At 35.4% G+C, this 24501-nt stretch overlaps 1 protein-coding gene across 3 annotated transcripts in view; it reads right to left on the bottom strand.

The window, feature by feature from the left end:
* LOC145238610 (protein unc-13 homolog B-like) overlaps nt 1-24501 on the bottom strand; it is a 90721-nt gene that overhangs the window by 60617 nt on the left and 5603 nt on the right. For all 3 annotated transcript variants that reach the window (XM_080101831.1, XM_080101832.1, XM_080101830.1), the window contains exons 2-11: nt 19838-19867; nt 19465-19564; nt 19176-19293; nt 15497-15614; nt 14821-14897; nt 14532-14583; nt 12808-12881; nt 12245-12303; nt 8196-8266; nt 5721-5806 (exon numbers count right to left, since the gene is read on the bottom strand). In XM_080101831.1, the coding sequence (XP_079957957.1) occupies nt 5721-5806; nt 8196-8266; nt 12245-12303; nt 12808-12881; nt 14532-14583; nt 14821-14897; nt 15497-15614; nt 19176-19293; nt 19465-19564; nt 19838-19867 (785 nt within the window). The remainder of the gene's footprint in view (nt 1-5720; nt 5807-8195; nt 8267-12244; nt 12304-12807; nt 12882-14531; nt 14584-14820; nt 14898-15496; nt 15615-19175; nt 19294-19464; nt 19565-19837; nt 19868-24501) is intronic.

Here is a 24501-nt window from a genome sequence, read left to right on the forward strand (position 1 = left end):
GGGGTAAATACTGGGGTTATCAACAAAAACAAAGTGGGATGCACATCTACATGAATATATCTACCATCTGTGTAAATTTCAGCCAAATCCATCAAACATTTGATGGAAAAACGAGTCGGACAAACTTTGGGTAAAAACACCCATTTTAGGGGGCTAGCGGGGTAAATACTGGGGTTATCAACAAAAACAAAGTGGGATGCACATCTACATAACTATATCTACCATCTGTGTAAATTTCAGCCAAATTCATCAAACATTTGATGGAAAAACGAATCGGACAAACTTTGGGTAAAAACACCCATTTTAGGGGGATAGCGGGGTAAATACTGGGGTTATCAACAAAAACAAAGTGGGATGCACATCTACATAACTATTTCTACCATCTGTGTAAATTTCAGCCAAATCCATCAAACATTTGATGGAAAAACAAGTCGGACAAACTTTGGGAAGAAAAAAAAAAGGAAGAAAAAACAAACAAACAATTCGAGTAAAATCAATATGTGTCCCCTTCATGGAAGGGGACCCATAATAAAAACCCACTTGGGGCAAAGGGATAACAACTTGTTCTTAACTATGCAAATGTTGACCTGCAGTAACCTCATGTGCATAGGCAAGCTGCAAAATTTTTTTCTTATGAAAATGAAATGATTTGAAAACCACTGTCCTAAGCATCTGAAACATCTATGCGGCCTACTCAAGTGTCAATAAAATGTTGGTTGACCTTCATAAACAGAAACGTTCTTCATTCATTAGCTAAACCTATACAGTAAACACGACTAAGTTTGGATTATTTCATCATAATAATGTATCAAATAAGGTTGAATTTTTTTATGTAGTGATATATGGGTGTGAGTTAAACTTTCATTATTATTCTATTGTTGAACAATTGACGGGTGAGTAAAACAAAAAAAGTTGGTCATATTTAACAAGATATTAAGATTTTTTTATTTGCTAATGACGCCGCTGGCCACGGAAAATCGTAGAGCGGGCCAAATCTGACCTGCATGCAGCGTGTTGGAGACCCCTGCTGTAAACCAAGCTTTCTTTTGCCACATTAGCTTAAATACATTAAACCTCTGTTAACCATAATAGTCACCTAATTAACACAAAACATTTGATTCCTAAGCGTGACACACACAAAATGTAGCAAGGGATTCTTAAATACTTCTCATATAAAGGTAATCAAAAACTAGAAGGGGGTTTAGCACATACAACGTATTTTGCAATGGTAATTTATTTTCTAGGCTTTTTTCACATTTGGGTGCCACATTTGCCAACGTCTTTCATAACCTTGATTTGTTTCTGCAGGCAGAAATACATGGGTCCCCAAAACCACAAATTTGCAAACAAATAATCAAAAGAAACTTAGGTGTTATAAAACTAAAAGGGTGGCTTAGCACATATTGCCCTTGCATATACACTATAACCTATTTTAAAACATAAATATATTTCCTATTCTTATTTTGTATTGGGTCCCATATTAGTCACCGTCTTCTATAACCTTAGTCGTTTCTGCAGGCAAAAATGCAGGTATAAAATTAGATTCACCCCAGATATTGTTTGAAGTATGTCGTATTTAACGTTTTAAAAAACTGACCCATTTTAGGGGGCTAGTAGGGTAACTAATTGGGTTCGACACACAAACTAAAAAATTTACAAAAACCACAATGACTCGATCAATAGTACTGCAAAATTTCAGCCCAATCTGCCAATGTTTAAAATTTCGACCACTAGAGGTGTTTTGAGCAACAACCGTTAATGTTTCTGACGTCATAGGGCTTTTAACAAGCCCCTAGCTGCCATGGCGCAAAAACGACCACCAAGCAACCCACCAACAAGCAACATACAACTGGTTGCCCTTGTAACACTATTGCGCCAAAGAAATCTTTCATTTGTGGTGCCCAGTAACATACAAATACGTTTTACACTTCAGAGGCTTGTGGGGTAAATGTTATGACTACAGGGTTGAACACAATAATCGACACCTACAAATGGCATACTATACAAGAAATCCAAATTTCAGCCAATTCTGACACTGTTTAAAAACTCACCCATTTTAGGGGGCTAGCGGGGTAAATACCGGGGTTATCAACAAAAACAAAGTGGGATGCACATCTACATAACTATATCTACCATCTGTGTAAATTTCAGCCAAATCCATCAAACATTTGATGGAAAAACGAGTCGGACAAACTTTGGGTAAAAACACCCATTTTAGGGGGCTAGCGGGGTAAATACTGGGGTTATCAACAAAAACAAAGTGGGATGCACATCTACATAACTATATCTACCATCTGTGTAAATTTCAGCCAAATCCATCAAATCGGACAAACTTTGGGAAGTAAAAAAAAGAAAAAACTAGAAGAGTGGCTTTCTGATATACTTCCATTTTATATATTCTATACGATATTTTCCAATTTACTATACACATCATTTGATCTACACATATGATTGTTTTTGTAAACAAAAACTAATGGGTCCCCACACGCATGTTTGTGCGGATTTACGGTAAACAAATGTTGCGGTGATTTTTATATTCTTAAGGACAAATTGTTAGAAAGCATTAACCCAACAATAAAAAAAATTGTTCGTATTCTTTTTGCACTATTATTGTCATATAATTACAAAAACTTTAAAAAAGAACAAAAAAAATAATTTCAATTGATTCTCTTGCTTTGACCCAGATATTGTGGTCCAAGGTCAGGTTTTGAACACATTTTTTTCCAGAAAGCTGTAACAGTTGTGTTACAGACACTTTAAATTAAAAAGCAATTTGCTACAAGTGTATACATAACAAATTGTTTTTCATTTAAATTTGTTTCGCAAAACGAGTACCATTGACCTGTAGTAACATCTCAGGGTGCACACGCCAAACGACTGTTTGACCTTTTGACACCGTTTTCAATAGCACGCCGTCATTCGTGTTCAACAATACTCTTAAGCCTAATTTATACATGCCTTGAGTATTGACTCCTAAATTGATTGTCAAAAAAACGCTACGTTATGAAGAAAGTTCTGAGCTGTGTTTGTAATACCGACTAGTTGACCTTAAGTAACCCGTGATCATGCGGCGGCCAACCTGACAGCGAGCATTTAAAAAAACATTTATTTGGCAAAAAAGTCAAGTTAATTTTCTCATCTTAACTTTTATTAACAAAGTTTTTCTTGACATATACAAAACCGAAGCACGGTATTAGGCTTAAATCACGTCATAGGTGTAAAACCTTCGCCAAAACTAAAAATGTGAGTGATAACTTAATAAAACGACATAGCATTGCTGTGCAAAACAGCTGATTTCTAATCACTGAAACGATGTCTCGTAAAACGTCTGTCCGACGTCAAGCTGAGCCCTCCCGCTATCGTAAACCAGTGAGTTACTCTCTTGGTACTTCTGCCTACAGTGTCTTTCTTGACCAAACGAGCGTTAGACACATTTACGTTTCGGGGGGCTGTGGGTGAATCTCTGGGTCATACGGGGTCAAAATTCACATGGACCATCTTTAGACCAATATCTGTAATGTGTGTAAAATTGAAAAAGTTTGAACCATTCTTTCTTGACCAAAACGTGGGAACAATAGCCGCGCTAAAAATTTCACGTTTTGGGGTGCTGTGGGTGAACCGAGGGATCAAACGGGGTCAAAATTCACATGGACCATCTTTGGACCAATACCTATTATGTGAGTAAATTTGAAAAAGTTTGAACCATTCTTTCTTGACCAAAACGTGGGAACAAATCCGTGCTAAAAATTTCACGTTTTGGGGGGCTGTGGGTGAACCAAGGGATCAAACGGGGTCAAAAATCACATGGACCATCTTTAGACCAATATCTGTAATGTGTGTAAATTTGAAAAAGTTTGAACCATTCTTTCTTGACCAAAACGTGGGAACAAATCTGCGTTAGAAAGAAAAAAAGAAAAAAAGAAAAAAGAAAAAAAAAAATATAGACAAAAACAATATGTGTCCCCTTCAGGGAAGGGGACCCATAAAAACAAACAATTTGAGTAAAATCAATGTGTCCCCTTCAGGGAAGGGGACCCATAATAATTAAACATAGTGATTAGTAGTGTGCCTTCAATAATCATGTTATGTTAAGTACAAACTGTCCAAAACTCATGCAATTCAGACATTGTTAAAAGTTAGTGGGCCTAAATAGCCTAAAACACTGACATCTCAACATGGCATATTATACAAAATGTCAAAATATCCATTCACTCAAATATTGTAAAAACATCACTCATTTTAGGGGTTGGAGGGGGTAAATATTAGCGCTACAGGGTAAAACACAATAATAGACAGTCAAAATACCAAATTTAACGAACTGTCCAAATTTTATCTAATTCAGACATTTTCAAAAAATTATCTTAGGTAGCTGATGGGGAAAATATTGGGACTACAGGGTGAAACACAATAATCAGCGCCTAACAATAGCACAAAGAACAAACTGTTCAATTTTCATCTAATTCGGATATCATTTTAAAAATTCACCCATTTTAGGGATCTAGTGGGGTAAGTATTAGGACTACAGGGTGAAACACACTAATCGACACCTAAAAATGCCAAATTTAACAAAATGTTCAAATTTCATCCAATTCAGACATTCTTTCAAAAAAAATACTCATTTTGGGTTAAACACAACAATAAGCTTCTCTAAATGGCAAATTCTACAAGATGTCCAAATATCATTGAAAGTCACCCATTTTAGAAGGCTAGTGGTTTAAGTGATGGTGTTCCACACCAAATCGTTCAAAATACCAAATGGCAATGACCAAACAATGAATCCTGTAAAATTTGTCCCAAACGATCAATGTTTAATATTTTGACCACTAGAGGTGTTTTGAACAACCTGACCCTGGCTGGTTGCCTTTATAACACTACAGAAACCTTTCATTTGTGGTACCATGCAGCAACCTTTTACACTTTACATCTACATAACTGTATCTGCCAACTGTACTTTTTTTTATCCAAATCCATCAAATATTTCCTGGCAAAAGAAGATAAACAAACTGTAGGAAAAAAGAAAAACACAAAAAAAACAAATACAGTAAAATCAAAATACATGCCCTTCAGAAAAGGCGACGCATCAATTTTTTCAAATGTATTTGTGCATTATGGACTAAAAACCAAAATCATTCAACTACAACAATGGTATGAATGGCAAATATGAATTTGCCCAAAGACTGCCTCACATTAAGCCACCAAGACCATCAAACAATCAACTTGGATTTTGTGGGGTTAGATATATTACTGAAACATTTAATCACATTTTGGAGACAGTTTTTACCAAACATTCTGCAAGAGCAATTTCTCGACTGATCAAAAGTTATGGTACACTATCAAGTTGTACTTTTGTTTGTAGCACACTTTGCAGGTTGACAGCAACAAAAAGTTCAAAGATAGTAATTTGTTACTTTAATATGAAGGGTAAGACTACTTTTGGTAAGAAACGACGAACTCCATCAAAATACACTAGCCAATGCGGCCGATCTCTCGTCACCAGCTGCACTGATGAGACCTTATAGGTCGAAACAGTGTGCACTGTCTGCAGCTTATCATTTATTGGGCTCATATGCTTTTCCATCAAAACAGTTCTAGCGATTTCATGTACGAACTCAATTTGTCACAAGGCACATAAAAATTATTCACAGCACACTAATGTGCTGCAATACAGCAGTTTAGAAACACTGCACTTGCCAACTGAGTGCCCAACAACATAAACAAACCTCTGAAAGTTGCATTCGAACTTCATTAAAAGCTTTAATCCATCGAAACTTGGCAGGAGAAAATGTTTTTTTCAACTCATTGTTTCCTGAAAGTGAATTTGTTAAGAATGAATATTTTTTTTAAAAATACAATACAATTTGACTAACAGTAAAAAATATAATAAATTAGCGTTTTGTTAACCTTTCAATAAATTTCTTTTACAAAATATATTAATCAAAAGCAAGGAATAAATTAAATAAATTTGATAAACTCTGTTTGCACTATGGAAAAATAGAAAAACATTTGAAAAACCACATCCATTACTTTAAAAGTTTAAACTAGAGCAATAGCACAGCGTAAGTTGCTTTGTGATTGGTTTAGGCGGAAAATGCCCAAAGCTTGTTTAAACCATTCAAAACTCTCTGCCTAACTACTTGTATAACAGATGCTAAGAAATTAAGACCCATCACAAAATGTGAATCAAAAAATACTGATCAAACTTATGGTACCAGGTGTGTTGCAGAAAAAAAATTTTTTTTTTGCTCATAGTTTGGGCCATGAGAGTAATAACTGGGCTAATTGCTACAGTGTAAAACCTAACAATCAACACCTCATAATGACATATTCTACAAACTGACCCTATTTCAGGGTCACGTCTAAAACTGCGGGCCCGCTTGGCTCACTTGGCCCAGCACTTGGCCCGTTTTTCCCTGCGAGAGCAGTTTTTTAATTGCATGAAGTGCTGGGCCAAGCGGGCCAAGTGATCCAAGTGGGCCCGCAGTTTTAGACGTGACCGCCTATTTCATACTATTCGGTAATTGTTTAAAATGTTCCTGTATTTAAAGGGGCTAATGGGGTTACAGGGCAAAACTTAATGATCAACACCTAAAAATGAATAATTGTACAAACTGTCTAAATTTAATGAAATTTTTTTGCAAATTTTATCCATTTTAGGACTTAATGGTGTAACTGGTTGGGTATCTAGGGGAAAAACATGACCAGACATCTCAAAATGGTGTATTCTATAAACTTTTACATTCCATCTTATTCAGACCATGTTTACAAATTTAATTTATTTAGGTGTAGCTTACTGTGAACAACAATGGATCCGAAAAAACGGTGTATTCTATAAGCTGTTTTAATTTCATCTCATTCAAATTCAAAAAGTGAAGTACTTGAGAGATTGTCACACAGTATTCCCACTTTTAAACTGCACACATTCCCTAGGATTTTAAAATTTGTGTGCATGACGACATTTTAAAGATCATTTTTTTGTCAGTAATGAAAAGCATCCTTGCCTCCCTTCCAAATATGTAGAACAACTAGAAGTGTGGCTTAGCACATATATTTTGCCCTTGCATATACACTATAACCTATTTTAAAACATTAATACACTTCCTACACTTATTTTATATTGGGTTTCATATCATCCACTGTTTATAACCTTGGTTGTTTCTGCAAGAAACTCATGGGTCCCCACACATAGTTGTTGTAAATAACATATTCCTAGAAATAACTATGAGAAAGTTTGGTGTTGTAAGGTTAAACACAGTGATCGATACTGTGCACAAATTAATATGTAGTACAAACTTTTCAAATTTCATTTCCATGCATAAATTTTTTAAGGTTTTTCTATTTTATGGTCTATCCGAAAAAAAGGCTAAAACAACAATCAGCTCCTATTAATGGCCAATTGTGCACGATTGTAGGGGCTAGTGGGGTAAATGTTAGGGCCACAGGGTGAAACATAACATTCTACACCTATAAATGGCACACTCTACAACAGTGGTTCTCAAAGTATGGGTCGCGACCCAAACATGGGTGGGTCGCGTTGTGGTGATTCAATTCTGCCCAAACGAACTTTTTTCATTTCAATTTTCAAGTATTTTCAATTCTCAGTCATGACTGAATTATTGTATCATAGGCATTTTATGTGGCTTTATCTTAGTAACCTTGGAGTATTGTACCACAAGTAAGGGGTTTTCTGAGAGTTTTGACAGCATCGTAGCCAAATACAGCCTCACTCGACAACGCTATACAGCAAAATGAACCAATCATTATAACATACAGACAATAGCCTTCCATTTTTCTATTACGCACACGGCGATTGCAACAAGTTAGCACGGGGAATGATAGGAGGTTAATCATACGAAACTGAACTTGGAAAGTAACAGTTAGCGTTTAAGTATGATAACTACTCATACAAAAATAAAAAAATACATATTTTTTATGTTTGAGGCTTGGGTCGCAAGATGTTCATAAAGCTCAGATTTGGGTCGCGGTCAAAAAAGTTTGAGAACCACTGCTCTACAAGCTGTCCAAATTTCATTCAATTCAAACCTTGTTTAAAAATGGACCCATTTGGGGGGGATTGTAGGGTAAATGCTGGGGAGACAGGGTTGAACACAACAATCAACAACTATAAATGATACACTCTATAAGATGTCCAAATTTATCATACGTTATTGCTACTAGTGGTATTACAATGCACAAACCCTTTGCCTCATCTTCAGTTGACAACCTCATGGATAAATCCCCAAGAGGAGACAACAGTGAGTCCGAAACACTACAAACAAAAACCAACATGTCAGATTGCTTATAGCCAAGATTAAAATAAGCAGACTAACTAAAAAAAAATACAACCTTGCTACTACAAACAATATGTTTGCAAGTTAGATGGGTAGATATAGGGATGTTCAAAGTAGATTATCGAATCCTTCGGATTCGAATCCATTTAGATGCGAATCCAATTTTGCCGTTTATATCGGGTAATTGGAACCGATATAAATGTGTGCTCGCGTCATTGGTAAAAATGCAAACACATGCATTAGGTTATACGTCGACGCCCGGTCATTGTACCAATTGCAAAAGACGGCAAAAGACTCGTCGCCATCTAATCAGCGCTATACAACGCCATAACGCCAAGTCATGAGTCGCTATAACGACGCTGGTGCATTGGAGGCCAATTAACGATTGGAGCACTTGTAACAACATTTGTTACACATCTGATCACATGATTACGTTTATGCCATGCGATTTGCAACGTCTTACCGGCGTCTAATTGTTTTCCGACTTTCACAACAGAAACATTTAACGGTCAGGGCGTTAGGCAGCAATTGGAAGCATGGGAGTGTCTGTTAATATCACCAAATACAGTGAAGGCATCCCAAAACATATGACGTTTAGGTCACTTCTTTACCTCACACAAACATAAAAAAGAGTGGGTATACAAACATAAAAAAGAGTAATCACCCAATGTCCCAACTTTGTTTGTTAGGGTGCCTGTTCTTGCAGTTGTTTTAACTTAACAAACTTTATTTATTTGTACACTAGGAAGTCTATGTCAGTCCTCTACCACCATACCAAATTACCTCAGCATGCTTACAACATAGTTACTCCCACTGAAGGCAATAAACATCATTAAATAAAATTGTTATAACTAATTTTTAACCTAAGTAAACAGTACATACAGTTAACAAAAGTGCCTATTTTCACTTCCCTAGGTAAAACAAAGTTGCAGTGACACTCAACTATGGCAATGGAGCGTAATACATGGCGTCATGCTTCCTAACTGTCATGGATATGATGCAACAGCCCAAGTGTGTTGAAGAAACAGTACAAACGCACATGCACTCTTTAATTGGCGCACATGCCACAGTGCGCTTGATTTTTGCTTTCTCTTGCCGTCAGGTTTATTTGAAAAGACATGTTACATAGCATCGTAGCTAAAGGGCGCAACATTTGAATTTGGGAACTTCCCTATGACGATGGTTTATGACGTTTTAGTCATGTTTTGGGCAGTTTCCCTTATAAATGTGCTAGGCCTCTCGCTTAATTTACCTATGCTAATATACAAGTGCTAGGTGCATATTTGTAAGCAAGCCCAAACCCGAAAGTACACGACCGAAACCTGGTCAAACTTACAACTTTGGCACATTCTACAGCCCAAGGGCGCTAGGATGAGCTGCATTAGTTTCTTTTATAATCCATTATCTAATAGACAAAAAGAATAAATGATTTTAACAAAACCTTTAAAGACTCAGATTGCGGCACTACTTTTTAGCTTACTCAGCAAAACTGCAGCTGCAAGATTAGCGTGACTGTTGTGTGATCAACATGTGATCATTGCTTCAAAAATTTATGATCCCCCTGATAAGTTGCACAAGGTCATGTAAAACTAGAAGGGTGGCTTAGCACATATTGCCCTTGCATATACACTATAACCTATTTTAAAACATTGATATATTTCCTATGCTTATTTTATATTGGTTCCCATACCATCCACTGTCTTTTATAACCTTAGTTGTTTCTGCAAGCAGAAATTCATGGGTCCCCACACATAGATAATGCATTTCAAGAGATAACCATGTGAACGTTTAGTGTTGTAAGGTAAAACGCAGTGATCGGCACTGGGCTTAAATAATAATACAATGTAGAGTACAAACTAAAAAATTTAGATTCACCCCAGATATTGTTTGAAGTATGTCCTATTTAACGTTCCTTTTCAAAGAAACGAAGGAGTAAGTAGTGGCATAATGGGGTAAAACAAAAAAGAAATAGCAAATTCTACAAGCTGTCCGGTTTTCATTCAGTTCGAACATTGTGAAAGGGGTCACCTATTTTGGGAAATAGTTGGTTAAGTTGTGGTGCTACAGGGCAAAACATAACATTTGAGGACTTAGTATGTTTAATAAACTTTGCAAAATTTCATATAATTAGGACGTTTTTTAAAAGATCATATTTTAGGGGGCTGGTTGAGTAAATGTTGGGGCTACAAGGTAAAACACATCAATTGAAACCTACAAATAGCATAGTCCACATACTACCCAAATTTTATCCAATCTCGACACTGTTTAAAAAACTGACCCATTTTAGGGGGCTAGTAGGGTAACTAATGGGGTCCAACAAACAAACTAAAAAAATAGGAGACCTCGATGACTCAATCAATAGTACTGCAAAATTTCAGCCAAATCCGCCAATGTTTAAAATGTCGACCACTAGAGGTGTTTTGAGCAACAACCGTTAATGTTTCTGACGTCATAGGGCAACAACCCCCTAACTGCCATGGCACAAAAACGTTCACCAAGCAATCCACAAAGTCACAAAAAAGTAACATACAACTGCTTGCCCTTGTAACACTATTGAGCAACAGAAAGCTTTCGTTTGTGGTGTCCAGTAACATACAAGTACGTTTTACACTTTGGGGGCTTGTGGGGTAAATGTTAGGGCTACAGGGTTGAACACAACAATCGAAAACTGTAAATGGCATACTCTACAAGCTATCCAAATTTCAGCCAATTCTGACACTGTTTAAAAACTCACCCATTTTAGAGGGCTAGCGGGGTAAATACTAGGGTTATTTGGACAAACAAAGTGGGATGCACATCTACATAACTTTATCTACCATCTGTATAAGTTTCAGCCACATCCATCAAACATTTGATAGAAAAACGAGTCGTACAAACTTTGGGAAGAAAATACCCATTTTAGGGGGCTAGTGGGGTAAATACTAGGGTTATTTGGACAAACAAAGTGGGATGCACATCTACATAACTTTATCTACCATCTGTATAAGTTTCAGCCAAATCCATCAAACATTTGATCGAAAAACGAGTCGGACAAACTTTGGGAAGAAAAAAAAAAGAAAAAAAAACCCAACAATTTGAGTAAAATCAATAAAATATGGCAATCATTGGCACGTTACCAATTACGTGAATACAACATGGTGTAAAAACATTTTTTACAACCATTAGGTGTTTGGCAGGCTTTGAGATAACTACTCCTTGCTATCGCACAGCGGTAAACTAAACGCTGATTTTATCTCCTATTACCTTTTCAAAACTATTTTATGGTTAGGATGTGTCTCACACTTTCGAGTGACAATGCAACTTCTTAGCAATTTTTGGTAGTGAGCAGGGCTGCTACTCTCTTTCCTTTTTGCATCAGCGGGACAATGGTGATATGTCTTTTCTTTTTTTTTATAAATTGCACTTACCGCATTAATCCTGTTGCATGGTTGAAATAAACAAGATAGTGGCACAAAGATTGCTAACATGCACCAAAGACCACAGACAAACAGTTGAGGTAAAACGTGTGGCGAAGCACTTTTAGTTGGCCCAATTGTTCGACAAAAGCAACTTTTTAACAAAGGGCCAAACCTAAACTTGATGCTGTTGAACTTAAAGCAAACTGACCCAACTGATTGCCAATGAACTCAACTTTTGACTGAATTTGTACTGTCTGAAGCAAAAATTGGCAAAAGGTTGCCTGTATTCTTACAGTGTACCTTTGGTATCGAAAATTAAGGCAAAAACATTTCGATACCAAGTATGAGTATAGATACCACTGAAATTGTTCGACACCACTGATACCAAGTACTGGGTACTCCTCCCATCACTACGAATAATTACGTAAGTCAAGAGCAAAGATAGATATAACAAACCAGTGTTACACAGAAAAAAATATATCCCTTAAGGAAAAATGATCCATAATATTTTATATTTTTGCCCAATAACTAAATCAAATACTTAAAAAAAACGTTTACCGATGAACTTCATTTTTAGAAATAGCATCAAAGTTTTGGAGTTCTTCTTGGTCTATGTCCTATAAAATAAACTTTAAAAGATTAAACACACATTTTTACACTTCCATTTTTTTGAATATGCATGTTTGTGCAAACCATATACTCACACAGAAATTTATTAATGAGAATTTACTTTTTAAAACTACTTTTTAAACAAATTGTTAAAGTTTTCAGCAAATCTGCTTATTTGGCAACCCTGGTGCCCCTGTATATGCATCAAGTGACAGGATTGATAATAGCAATCGATATAATGAGCACCCCTGCTCAACACCAACCTAACTACAATAGAGAGAGAGCAAAGATTAGGTAAAAAGAGGCAATTATACAACTTTCAAATCAATGACTCAAATGTATGCATGTTATGTGGTAGAGGGCATGTACAATGGTGCATTGCTAACTGTGAAACACAACTGAGGATTATACCATACCCTTAACCATTGTTATGTGTGCCAGAACATTGTGTACTTCGGTGTGAGTGTTGATATATTTCTAAGATAGCAATCAATTAAAAAAAAAATTATTACCTCTTTTTGATCATCATCAAGTGAAGCTCCATCAAATGCAACACTCCCTTCACTTTTATAATCACTGTCGATTGCTAAACACAAAATAGTTTAAATTTGCAACCCATCAAACGACAAAGTCTTATCATTACTAAAAATTCAAAGGAAAAATCAAAATTACGTTCAATATTTCAAATATTATTAGAAAAACTATAAGGCTGGCTAAGCACATATTGCCAGGGCACATACACAATGGCCTATTTTAAAACATATATATATTCCCTGAGCATGTTTGATGTTGGGTCTCATAATAGCCATTGTTTTGTAACCTTTATTTGTTTCTGTAAGCAGAAACAGTTGTAAAACTAGAATAGTGGTTTTCCTATATATTGCCAGTTTATATATATACTACATCATATTTAACAATGTATCACATATACCATTTACTATATTTATAATGGATATATATTTGGCACCTACATTTCATTGGGTCCCTATCTTTTTCCTGGCACTTTATAACATAATTGTTTCTGCAAGCATAATCTAATGGGCCCCCGTACATATGCATATGCAATTTGGTAACAGTAAAAATATGGCACAATCATTGTTAGATATTTACCAATTTACTATACACATCATTTGATCTACACATATGAGTGTTTTTGCAAGCAAAAACGAATGGGTCCCCACAAGCGCGTTTGCGCAGATTTGTAGTAAACAAAAATCCTGGTCATTTTGTGGTGCGCAGCAACATACAAAAACGCTTTACATTTTGGGGGCTAGCGGGGTAAATACTGGGGTTATTAACTCAAACGCAGATGGCACATCTACATAACTCTATCTACCATCTGTGAAAGTTTCATCCAAATCCACCAAAGATTTCATGCCAAAAGTGCATAGAAAAGCTTCAGCGGAAAAAAGAAAAAAACTTGAGTGAAATCAAGATGTGTCCCCTTCAGGGAAGGGGACTCATAACTAACTAGACAGGTGGCTGTCTAATATACTTCCATTTTGTATATTCTATATCCTATTTACCAATTTACTACACACACCATTTGATCTACACATATGATTGTTTTTGCAAGCAAAAATGAATGGGTCTCCACATGCGTGTTTGTGTGGATTATGATAAACAAATGTTCCGGTTATTTTAAGATTCTTAAGGAAAAACTTTCAGAAAGCATTAACCCAACTTTAAAAGTTTTGTCTGTATTCTTTTTGCATCATTATTGTCATACAATTACAAAAAAATAGAAAAAAGAACGGAAAAAATACCACAATTTTCCAAAACTGAAAATGCGCATGACAACTTAATAAAACTACATAGCATTGCTGTGCAAAAACAGCTGATTTCTAATTTTGCTGTCAAGCTGAAAATATGAAACCAAAATGACTTAATCATCACTCCTGTCATATTTTGTGAAAATCGGCTAATGTTTACAATTTCGAACACTAGATGTGTTTTCCAACTATTAACACATCTGACAGCATAAGGCTTTTGACACCCCCCTAACTGCCATCTGCAAAAATAGCCAACACTTTATGCAAGTACATTGCAGAAACAAGTAATATATGTTGGTTGCCTTTATGACAATTGTTAAACAGCAGGAACTTTTCGTTTGCTGTGAGAGATTTGAGATTTCATTGATTCTTCTACATTCACACAAATTTGTATTATTCCGAAAGTTAGGCGGAACGCTGTAAAGGGTTTAGTGACTCTAGTCAAGATAATAACGAATACTTACAAAGTACACTGGTTGTATCTACTCTTTTTGACATATCTAGAAGATGATCGACCTGCAATTTAGACAACAAAACTATGTTGTAACTAGCACCTACAAAATTGATGATTATTCTTTTATAAAAGCAAATAGAAGCAAAAACTGAAAAAATGCAATTCGACTTAAACTAACTACATTGCAACCAGTTTTTATTGGTCTTGCAAACAATCACCTGGATCAAGTAGTGCATCACTTAAACATTCTGTCATTTTTTTAAATAGGGCTAAAATAATGAAACAATGCATGCGCTTACCACCCAGTTTTCATCTTGTAATTCATTAAGATGGTTTAGTTTTTGTTGTAACACAAGCATTTCAATCTCAGAAAGATCTAAAAGATGCAACTAGTTATAACAAAGTATTGTAGATATGTTATAGAACACAAAATTAAGATTGCAGATAATTGTTTGCTTCATGTTGTTGTTGTTTTTTGTTAAGTGTGTAGAAACATGATACAGGTTTTACTACTTTTAGGTTTCTGTCATTGTTTTAGATATTTAAAAACAAAATTATACAACATAGTGTACAATCCAATGTTGTAAAACTTTTATGTTAGGTGTGCGATTTGACACAAGAAAAAAATTGTGCGGCATGTGATGTGTGGCTAATTACCAGATGCTACAAAGGATAATAAATTATTCATGCTAGCCTTTGGGCCAGGGAGTTACTTTAAATTAAATTACTTTAAATTAAAGGCCACTTAAAAATGTCATAGAAACTAGAAGGTGGCTTGATATATGCTATATATCATATGTACCGATTTACTATACACACTATTTGATCTACAAACATGCTGTTTTTGCAAGCAAAAATAAATGCGTCCCCACTCACCAGTTTTTGCGAATTAGACATGGTAAAAAGGTTTTCGAATTCTTTATTTTTTTATTCTGCTTTCTCATAATAATACTGTATCTTTTGTTTAGCACGCACCTGTTGGCAATTCAAAATGTATGTCACACAAAACTCTGTGAGGTACTGATTTGACAAGAACTCCATTCGGCAGATTAGAATTGGCCCTTACCAAATCAATCCACATACCTTCTCCTTCCTTCAAAAAATAAAAATAAATTCAATATTAAGCAGTGTCATGTTGGATCATCTGGATCGCACACAACATGCTTAAGTTGAACGAAACCAGTATGTGCAGGGGAACCTCTTGCCATGCCATAGTAATACATACAGAATTTTGTATTGTTTAATTGTTGTGCAACATTAAAGGCAATACTTTAGCAATGGGGTTCAGAGCAACACATTAATTTTAGTAAAGCAATTCAGGTAAACGTTAGATCAATGAAGTAATACACCAGGCTTCATAAAAGTAATACACCACGCTGTAAAGTAATATAGCGGGCATCACAAGACTTTAGGGCAGGGTTATTTAATTAGTTTTGTCATAGGTCCAGATACAAAAGGTAAAAATCAATGAGGTCCGGACATCTGTGAGTAATGCAAATGCAACATGTCTTACCCAATTTTGGTTGTAACTAATCGCGGTCCAACATAAACACACTTGTTCAAGCCATGTATGTATGTCAGCAAAACAAAAGCTTGTATCAGGCACTAAACGTTAATTTATTCTTTGTGAAAGTATATTGGCTCAACATACTAAACACATTTAATATAGGTTTGTAGGATCACTTTAGCAATGATTTAAAATTTAGTTTGTTACGCACAGAAAAAATTGCACAAACAATGGCCATTTTGTTAATTGTTTATGGTGAAATAATGGACCATTTTCAGTTGCACAATCTGACCTCACTTAAGATTTTGGAAAGGGTTTTCGGTATAGCCTAGCTGTCATATTCCCCCCAAAAAAATCGCAATGCGTATGCCAGTTAAAAAACTGCTGCTACATTTCAATGATTAGGTCAGTAGTTCTCAAACTGTGCGTCGCGACGCCCTGGTGCGTTGCTTAAATTTTCCAAGGGCATCACAGAATAGTTCAGTTTCGTGGCTTAACTCAAGTTTATCTCATAAAAAGTGCAGTTGACGTATATCTACTCCAAAGACGTTTTGTGTAGAGCACTGATTGACGTAAATTTACGTTAAAAGTTTTTGATCAAAAATGCAGCAGACCGTTAATATACGTGCAGCAAGTGCGTTATTGGCGCGTGGCGGGGAGACGCTTGGCGGGCATTAAACTTGATTATGTATTGTAAATTGATTCTTGGTTCATAACAATGTAATAAAGGCGACTTAAGGTAGTTATAACTAGAAGGGTGGCTTAGGACATTTTGTTGTTGTTGCATTTACACTATAACCTATTTTAAAAATTAATATATTTCCTATGCTTATTTTGTATTGGGTCCCATATTAGCCATTGTCTTTTATAACCTTAGTCGTTTCTGCAGACCAAAACTCATGGGAAAATAATGCAATTCAAGAGATAACCATGAGAAAGAAGAGATAACCATATGTCCTATTTTACGTTTTAAAAAACTGACCCATTTTAGGGGGCTAGTAGGGTAACTAATTTGGTATAACACACAAACTAAAAAATATATAAAAACCACAATGGCTTAATCAATAGTACTGCAAAATTTCAGGCCAATCCGCCAATGTTTAAAATTTCGACCACTAGAGGTGTTTTGAGCAACAACCATTACTGTTTCTAAAGTCATAGGGCTGTTAACAAGCCCCTAACTGCCATGGCGCAAAAACGACCACCAAGCAACCCACCAACGAGCAACATACAAGTGGTTGCCCTTGTAACACTATTGCTCCAAAGAAATCTTTCGTTTGTGGTGCCCAGTAACATACAAATACGTTTTACACTTTAGGGTCTTGTGGGGTAAATGTTAGGACTACAGGGTTGAACACAACAATCGACACCTACAAATGGCATACTATACAAGAAAATCCAAATTTCAGCCAATTCTGACACTGTTTAAAAACTCACCCATTTTAGGGGGCTAGCGGGGTAAATACTGGGGTTATCAACTAAAACAAAATGGGATGCACATCTACATGAATATATCTACCATCTGCGTAAATTTCAGCCAAACGGACAAACTTCCGGGGAAAAATACCCATTTTAGGGGGCTAGCGGGGTAAATACTGGGGTTATCAACAAAAACAAAGTGGGATGCACATCTACATAACTAATTGTTTTGAATCCAGAATATGGAATCAAATTCTTATATAAATTTTGACTGTGTGTTTACAATGAAAGCAAAGCAGTTTAATACATCATAAAACATATTTTTTATTTGAAATCGAATGAAAGAAACAACTAAACCTAAGAAAATCCACTGCAGAAAAACTTGCACACATGCATTAAAACTTAATGCCCTAAAATGTGCAGAGAAATTAGCACAATCACTAAAAGATATATGTTAAATTAAACAAATTAATTTCAAGGTTTTTATTGCCATTGTTGGAATAATGTGAACATTCTGGGGCAATTGGGTTTATTGGTAGAGGACTAAAATACATTTCCCAGCGTACAATTTATTTAGCTTGAAACAAATGTCCCCAAACATGCAGCTTGCAAACAAAGTTGAAACATTGGGCTTGTTCATTTTTATATCTGCATTAAACTACTTGCGCTTTTGTGGCACACATGTTAAAGTTTGCAGCGTTTGCTTACTAGATTTGTATGTTTGTCTTGTGTTGAGACATGTCCCAAACGTGTTTTTCCACCCTGCGTGACTGCATTTTTTGAACATCCCTAGAACGTATAATTGCTAGCAAAAGTTTGAAGTAATTATTGTGCATCAGTTTATTTTGTGGGTAAGTTGTAACATTACTTTCATTGTGCTTCGTTATTGATGCTGATGAGGCCTTGCAGCAGACAAGACAATGCAATTGTGTGCAATAATTAAAACAATTACAAAAGCCCACATTGAGTTCAAAACAAACTAGAAAAGTGGCTTTCTGCTATACTTCCATTTTATATATTAAATATGATATTTATGTACATTAGTCAGTACAGCCGTTTTAAAAATTTTACGTTTTGGGGGCATGTGGGTGAACCACTGTGTCATTCAGGGTCAAACTTCAGGTGGATCAAATTTGGAATAATATGTAACATCTGTCCAAATTTCAATAAATTTGGAGCACTCTTTCTTGACCAAACGCGTTTAACAAACCAGCGTTACACAGAAAAAAAAAAAAATACGGACAAAAACAATATGTGTCCCCTTCATAGAAGGGGATCCATAACCCACACATCACATTAAATAATATGCATTGCTTATTGTTGTTGTATCAATAAACACATCTTTAATAATAAGTTTTCTCATAAACTTTTATTTGCTAGTGCGTCGCAAGTCCAGAAAACTTTTCCAAAGGGCGTCGCAAGAAAAAAAGTTGCAGCACCACTGGATAAGGTAATTGCCACACAATTGATAGTGTATGTAGCCGTAATAAAAAGACCGTCAAGGTCCATGTTCAATGCCTCATGGGCTGCGGTCCGCCATTTGAGTAGCGCTGCTTTGGGGCCTACTTTTTTGGTTCGCACCAAAATGTCTTTTCCGACACCTGTTCTGAACTACATTAAGATAAAGTAACTTTCAGTAAAATAACTTTCAGGGCAACTCTGTCTGTACAACATATCTTGATAAAATTCAAAATGTGTCAAACATGCAAAGCAAAATAAGGTTGAAACCTGATTACTGTGTGAAACAGTCATCAATGGTACACTGCAACTGCCCAGTAATGTATCCCAAATCATTCCCTTGTTCCATATCTCAATTGTCAAGTCCATGTCAGTACAGGCAATTTCACTTGAAAACAATTCACAAATTTATTTTGTGTCACACTGTTCAAACCTGTTACTGCTTACACGAAAAAAATACATTAATTTTGAGTATTTGTATTATTTTAATTTTTAAATTGCAAAATGTACCTGTGTTTATTGCAAAAGAAATTGAAGACAAAATTGTGCAAGTACTTACAACATAAAGTCTTGCTCCCATGCAGGCTCGTTTCCCCTTAAGCATACTGTTGTGCTCTTCACATTTTTTGCAATGACACATGCATAGCAGTTTAGTTTCTCTGTAGCCAAGTTTTACACAGTAAACAACAGAACAAAAACAACAGAACAAAAACAATAGACTGACTAAATGGAATATTATTTACTGGTAATATCCGTTATACACTAGTGTAATTGGAGTTTTAGGCTAATATATACATACTATCAATCCAGAATCATTTTGAAAAATATATTGCCAGTTTAATGATATATGTCATGCATAAAATATGGCCGTAATATCAAAACATATTGTGTAGTGGTCACTAGCAAAATAAATTTTAAAATACATCACTTACCTGTAGTTTCTCTAATTTTTGCCTTTTTAACTGCAAAATGTAAAAAAGTCAACATTAAACATAGAGATTACAGATAAAAAGTATTGACGCAAATTGCTTCGGTGTCTACAAACATTGCAGTCAAATGCTTCTTTTCAGCACCAAAAATAAATAAATGGCTTATTTCATGTGGGGAAGAACAATTCGATCTTTATTAAATATGCTTTCACCTTACAACTAGAAAGGTGGCTTTTGTATATATTTCCATTTAATACATTGTGTACCCTATTTATTGATTCACTATTCACAATATTTGATAGACACACCTGATTGTTTTTGCCTTGCAAAAACGAATGTGTCCCCACACACATGTTTATGCAAATTAGTCATGGTAAAAAGGTTTACGTTTCTTTATTTTTAAATTCTTTTTTAGAAGGACATAGTAGTAGAAATCAACCCCAACTTCAAAAAGTTTTGTCCATATTATGTTTACATTATGTTGTCATATATTTAGAAAACTAGTAAAAAACACATAAAAACTAGAATAGTGGTTTTCCTATACATTGCCAGTTTATATATACTACATCATATTTAACGATGTATCACATATACCATTTAATATTTTTATAATGGGTATATATTTGGCATAGGGTCCTTATCTTTTTCCTGGCACTTTATAACATAATTGTTTCTGCAAGCATAATCTAATGGGTCCCCACACATATGCATGTGCAATTTGGTAACAGTAAAATTAGGGCACAATCATTGTTAGATATTTACCAGTTTACCTATACACATCATTTGATCTACACATATGATTGTTTTTGCAAGCAAAAACGATTGGGTCCCCACACGCGCGTTTGTGCGGATTTATGGTAAACAAACATCCTGGTTATTTTTAGATTCTTAAGGAAAAACTTAACCAACTTTAGCCTTAACCCAACTTTGAAAGTTTTGTCTGTATTCTTTTTGCATCATTATTGTCATATAATTACAAAAAACAGTAAATAAGAACAGGAAAAATACTTTCAATTTAATCTCATGCTTTGACCTTGATATTGTCGTTCAAGGTCAGTTTTTAAACACAATTTTCCAAAACTGAAAATGAGCTTGATAACTTAATAAAACGACATAGCATGAGTGCGCAAAACAGCTGATTTGTAATCACCAACACAACTGTCTCGTAAAACGTCCGTCCGGACGTTAAACTGAGCACTCCCACTGCATTCACCTGCCTTAATCGTAAACAAGTGAATTACTACCTTGAGATTTGAGACTTCTATCTGACTGACAGTGTACACATGTTATGGACTGTAAAAGTAACTATTTGGCTGATTAAGGCAATTTTTTAAATACTAAACGAATAACCTACTGCAAACAATTAACAATAACATTTCAGCACATTGGGGCTTGTATTTCTGGCCTTACTTATTATTTTGGGATTTAAGGGGTAGACATGGGTGAATCCAATAAAAAGTTACAAAATTCTTTAGAATAGCTTACATTGCACCAACCAACAAAGCATGAAACCCTCAGATTATGTACTTGGGTCAGTACAGCCGTTTTTAATTTTTTTCGTTTTGGGGGCCTGTGGGTAAACTGCTGGGTCGTTTGGGGTCAAACTTCAGGAGGATCAAATTCGGAGCAATAACTAACATCTGTGCAAATTTGAATACATTTAAAGCACTCTTTTTTGACCAAACGCACTTAACAAACCAGCGTAAGACAGAAACGAATATTTTGGGGTTTAAGAGGTGAAAATGGGTAAATCTTTTTTTAAGGTACAAAATTCTTTGACATACCTTATATTGCACCAAACAACAAAGCATATAACTCCAAAATAAAGTACTTTAGCAAGTATAGCCGTTTTAAAAATTTCACGTTTTGGGGGTCTGTGGGTGAACCGAGGGACCAAACGGGGTCAAAATTCACATGGACCATCTTTAGACCAATATCTATAATGTGTGTAAATTTGAAAAAGTTTGAACCATTCTTTCTTGACCAAAATGTGGGAACAAACCCGCGTTAGAAAGAAAAAAAGAAAAAAGAAAAAAAAATATAGACAAAAACAAAATGTGACCAATAAATACTTCCAATCTAAGAATTTAATCTCAAGGCCAGATTTGAAAGAGTTAAAACTTTTTCTAGAAAACCACCTAGAAAGATGGCTTTTCTATATACACACGAATCCGGTTAATCGCATTCGATTTGCCAAGGGTATTTGATGAGATTAAGGATTATTGCATAATCCGGTGGCTATGTAAACAGTAGACACCGTTAACAAAAGTGCTCATTTTCAATTCACTAGCTAAAACAAAGTTGCAGTGATGCTCAACTATGGCAACGGAGCAGTATTTTCTCTCTTTTGTTGCCGAGAATTGAAAAAAGTACTCTCAAGTCAAAACAAGATTTATTACTCTCAGTGCAATACATGATGTCACGCTTCCTAACTGTCGTGGCTATGATGCAATCGCCTAAGTGTGTTGAAAGTAGCAATGCACACACACTCTTTATTTTGGCGCACACACCACCAGTTGGCGTGGTTTTTGATTTCTCTTGCAGTCAGGCCTCTCGCTTAATATACACGGAAAATGGCCTGTTGTTTCTGACCTATTTCGTTTTCTAGTTCAAACCAACGCGTTAAGCGGCAAAGTGCTAGGTGCATATTTGTAAGCAAGCCCAAACCCGAAAGTACACGACCGAAACCTGGTCAAACTTACAACTTTGGCACATTCTACAGCCCAAGGGCGCTAAGGCGAGCTACATTAGTTTCTATTATAACCCCTTATCCAATTGACAAAAAGAATAATTGATTTTAGCAAACCTTCAAAGACTCAGATTGTGGCACTTTTTTCTAGCTTACTCAGCAAAACTGCAGCTGCACGATTAGCGTGACTGTAATGTGATCAACGTACGATTGTTGCTACAAAAATTTAAACCAGCAAGAAATGCTAGAGGAATAAATGCTTTTCTTAATAGGTGATCCACCTGATAAGTTGCGCAAGGTCAATCATTGACATGTTACCAATTATGTGAATCTAAACAACATAGTGTGATTTCTTGCGATCTAACATTTTTTACAATCATTACATGTTTGGCGAGTTATGAACAATATAACAGAAAACATTTTTAACAATTTGTTTTACATTTAACTTTGTTCAAATTTGAATACAGTTTAATACTTCGAATTTGGTGCAGTTCGCACTTAGTAAGAAATTACCATCAGCGTGTTTGCCGGAACACCAGTTTCGTAATTTTAACATGTTGAACTCTTTATTTAAATGCTTGTTATATCACTATTGGCTATTAGATAAACCAACAACAAAAGGATCAATGTGCATGGCTTTAAGATAACGACTCCTAGTTATCGCACGGCGGTAAACTGAATGCCGATTTAATCTCCTAATAATTTTTTAAAATATGTTATGGTGGAGACGTGTCATTTGCAACATTGAAATTAGATATGTTATTTGATGTAGAATGCAAACATGCATCTACGCCTTTTTGCGTACATTACCTCCGGAGGATTTTACTATCATATCATCGTTTTTTATCCGAAAAACTATGTCTGTTCGACTTTTACATGGAGATCATCAATCCGGTTAATCGTATATTTCGTTAAAAATCGATGCAAATATCAGAGTTATGCGATAAACCGGTACGCGATAAACCGGTACGCGATTAACCGGACGATTTTTTTAACATACGATGGGCGACGGTTTGGGATTTTTAATTGTGATGCAATTAAACTATTTATGCGATTAACCAGATTCGTCTGTACTTCCATTTTATATATTTCATATCCTATTTAGAGCTCCACGAAACAGACAATATGATCTACATGATTGTTTATGCAAATTGGTTATGGAATAAAATAGTGGGATTATTATTGAACTTTTAAGGATTTAACTATTTACCAAAACCTTAAAAATAGTTGTATATTGTCATATAATTACAAAAGCAGTAAAAAAGAAAGAAAAAAATACTTCCGATTTAATATTTTGCTTTCACCTCGATAATGCTGTCCAAGATCAGTTTTTAAACATAAATTTTCCCAGAAAACCTTAACAGTTGTATTAGAGACACTATTCAATAAAGAAGCCATTTGGTACAAAGATAAATTGTTGTTCGCACTTGGGACAAATGTCTGACTGTTCAGTGAATTCTTATGGGTTGTAAAGGTAAACATTTAGCCGATTGACCTAAAATTTTAAATACTTAACGAGAAACCCACTGCAAACAATTGTTTAAAATTTCAGCACAGTAGGGCAGTAGGGCTTCCAACTAAAAGTTACAATTTTTTTTTTTTAATCACAAAAACGACTGTCTCGTAAAATGTCTGTCTACATGTCAAGCTGAGCACTCCCGCTCTGCACTAAACAGCCTTAATCGTAAACCAGAGAATTATTCCATTGGGTCTGGAGATCTGCTGGTCAGTGTACACATATTATGGACTGTAAAGGTAACCATTTGGCTGTGTTTGAGGCAAATTTTAAATACTAAAGGAGTAGCCTACTGCAAATTTTATCACAATAGGGCTTAAAACCGATTTGTAAAACTAAAACTGATTATTTCAGGGTTTTAGGTGTGAATCCAGTAAAAAGTATCATTAGAATACCTTACATTACACCGACCAACAAAGCATAAAACTCGTTTTAAAACAATTACGTTTTGGGGCCTGTGGG

Source organism: Phallusia mammillata, chromosome 7 (genome assembly GCF_965637545.1).
Source record: "Phallusia mammillata chromosome 7, kaPhaMamm4.hap1.1, whole genome shotgun sequence".
Lineage (NCBI taxonomy): Eukaryota > Metazoa > Chordata > Ascidiacea > Phlebobranchia > Ascidiidae > Phallusia > Phallusia mammillata.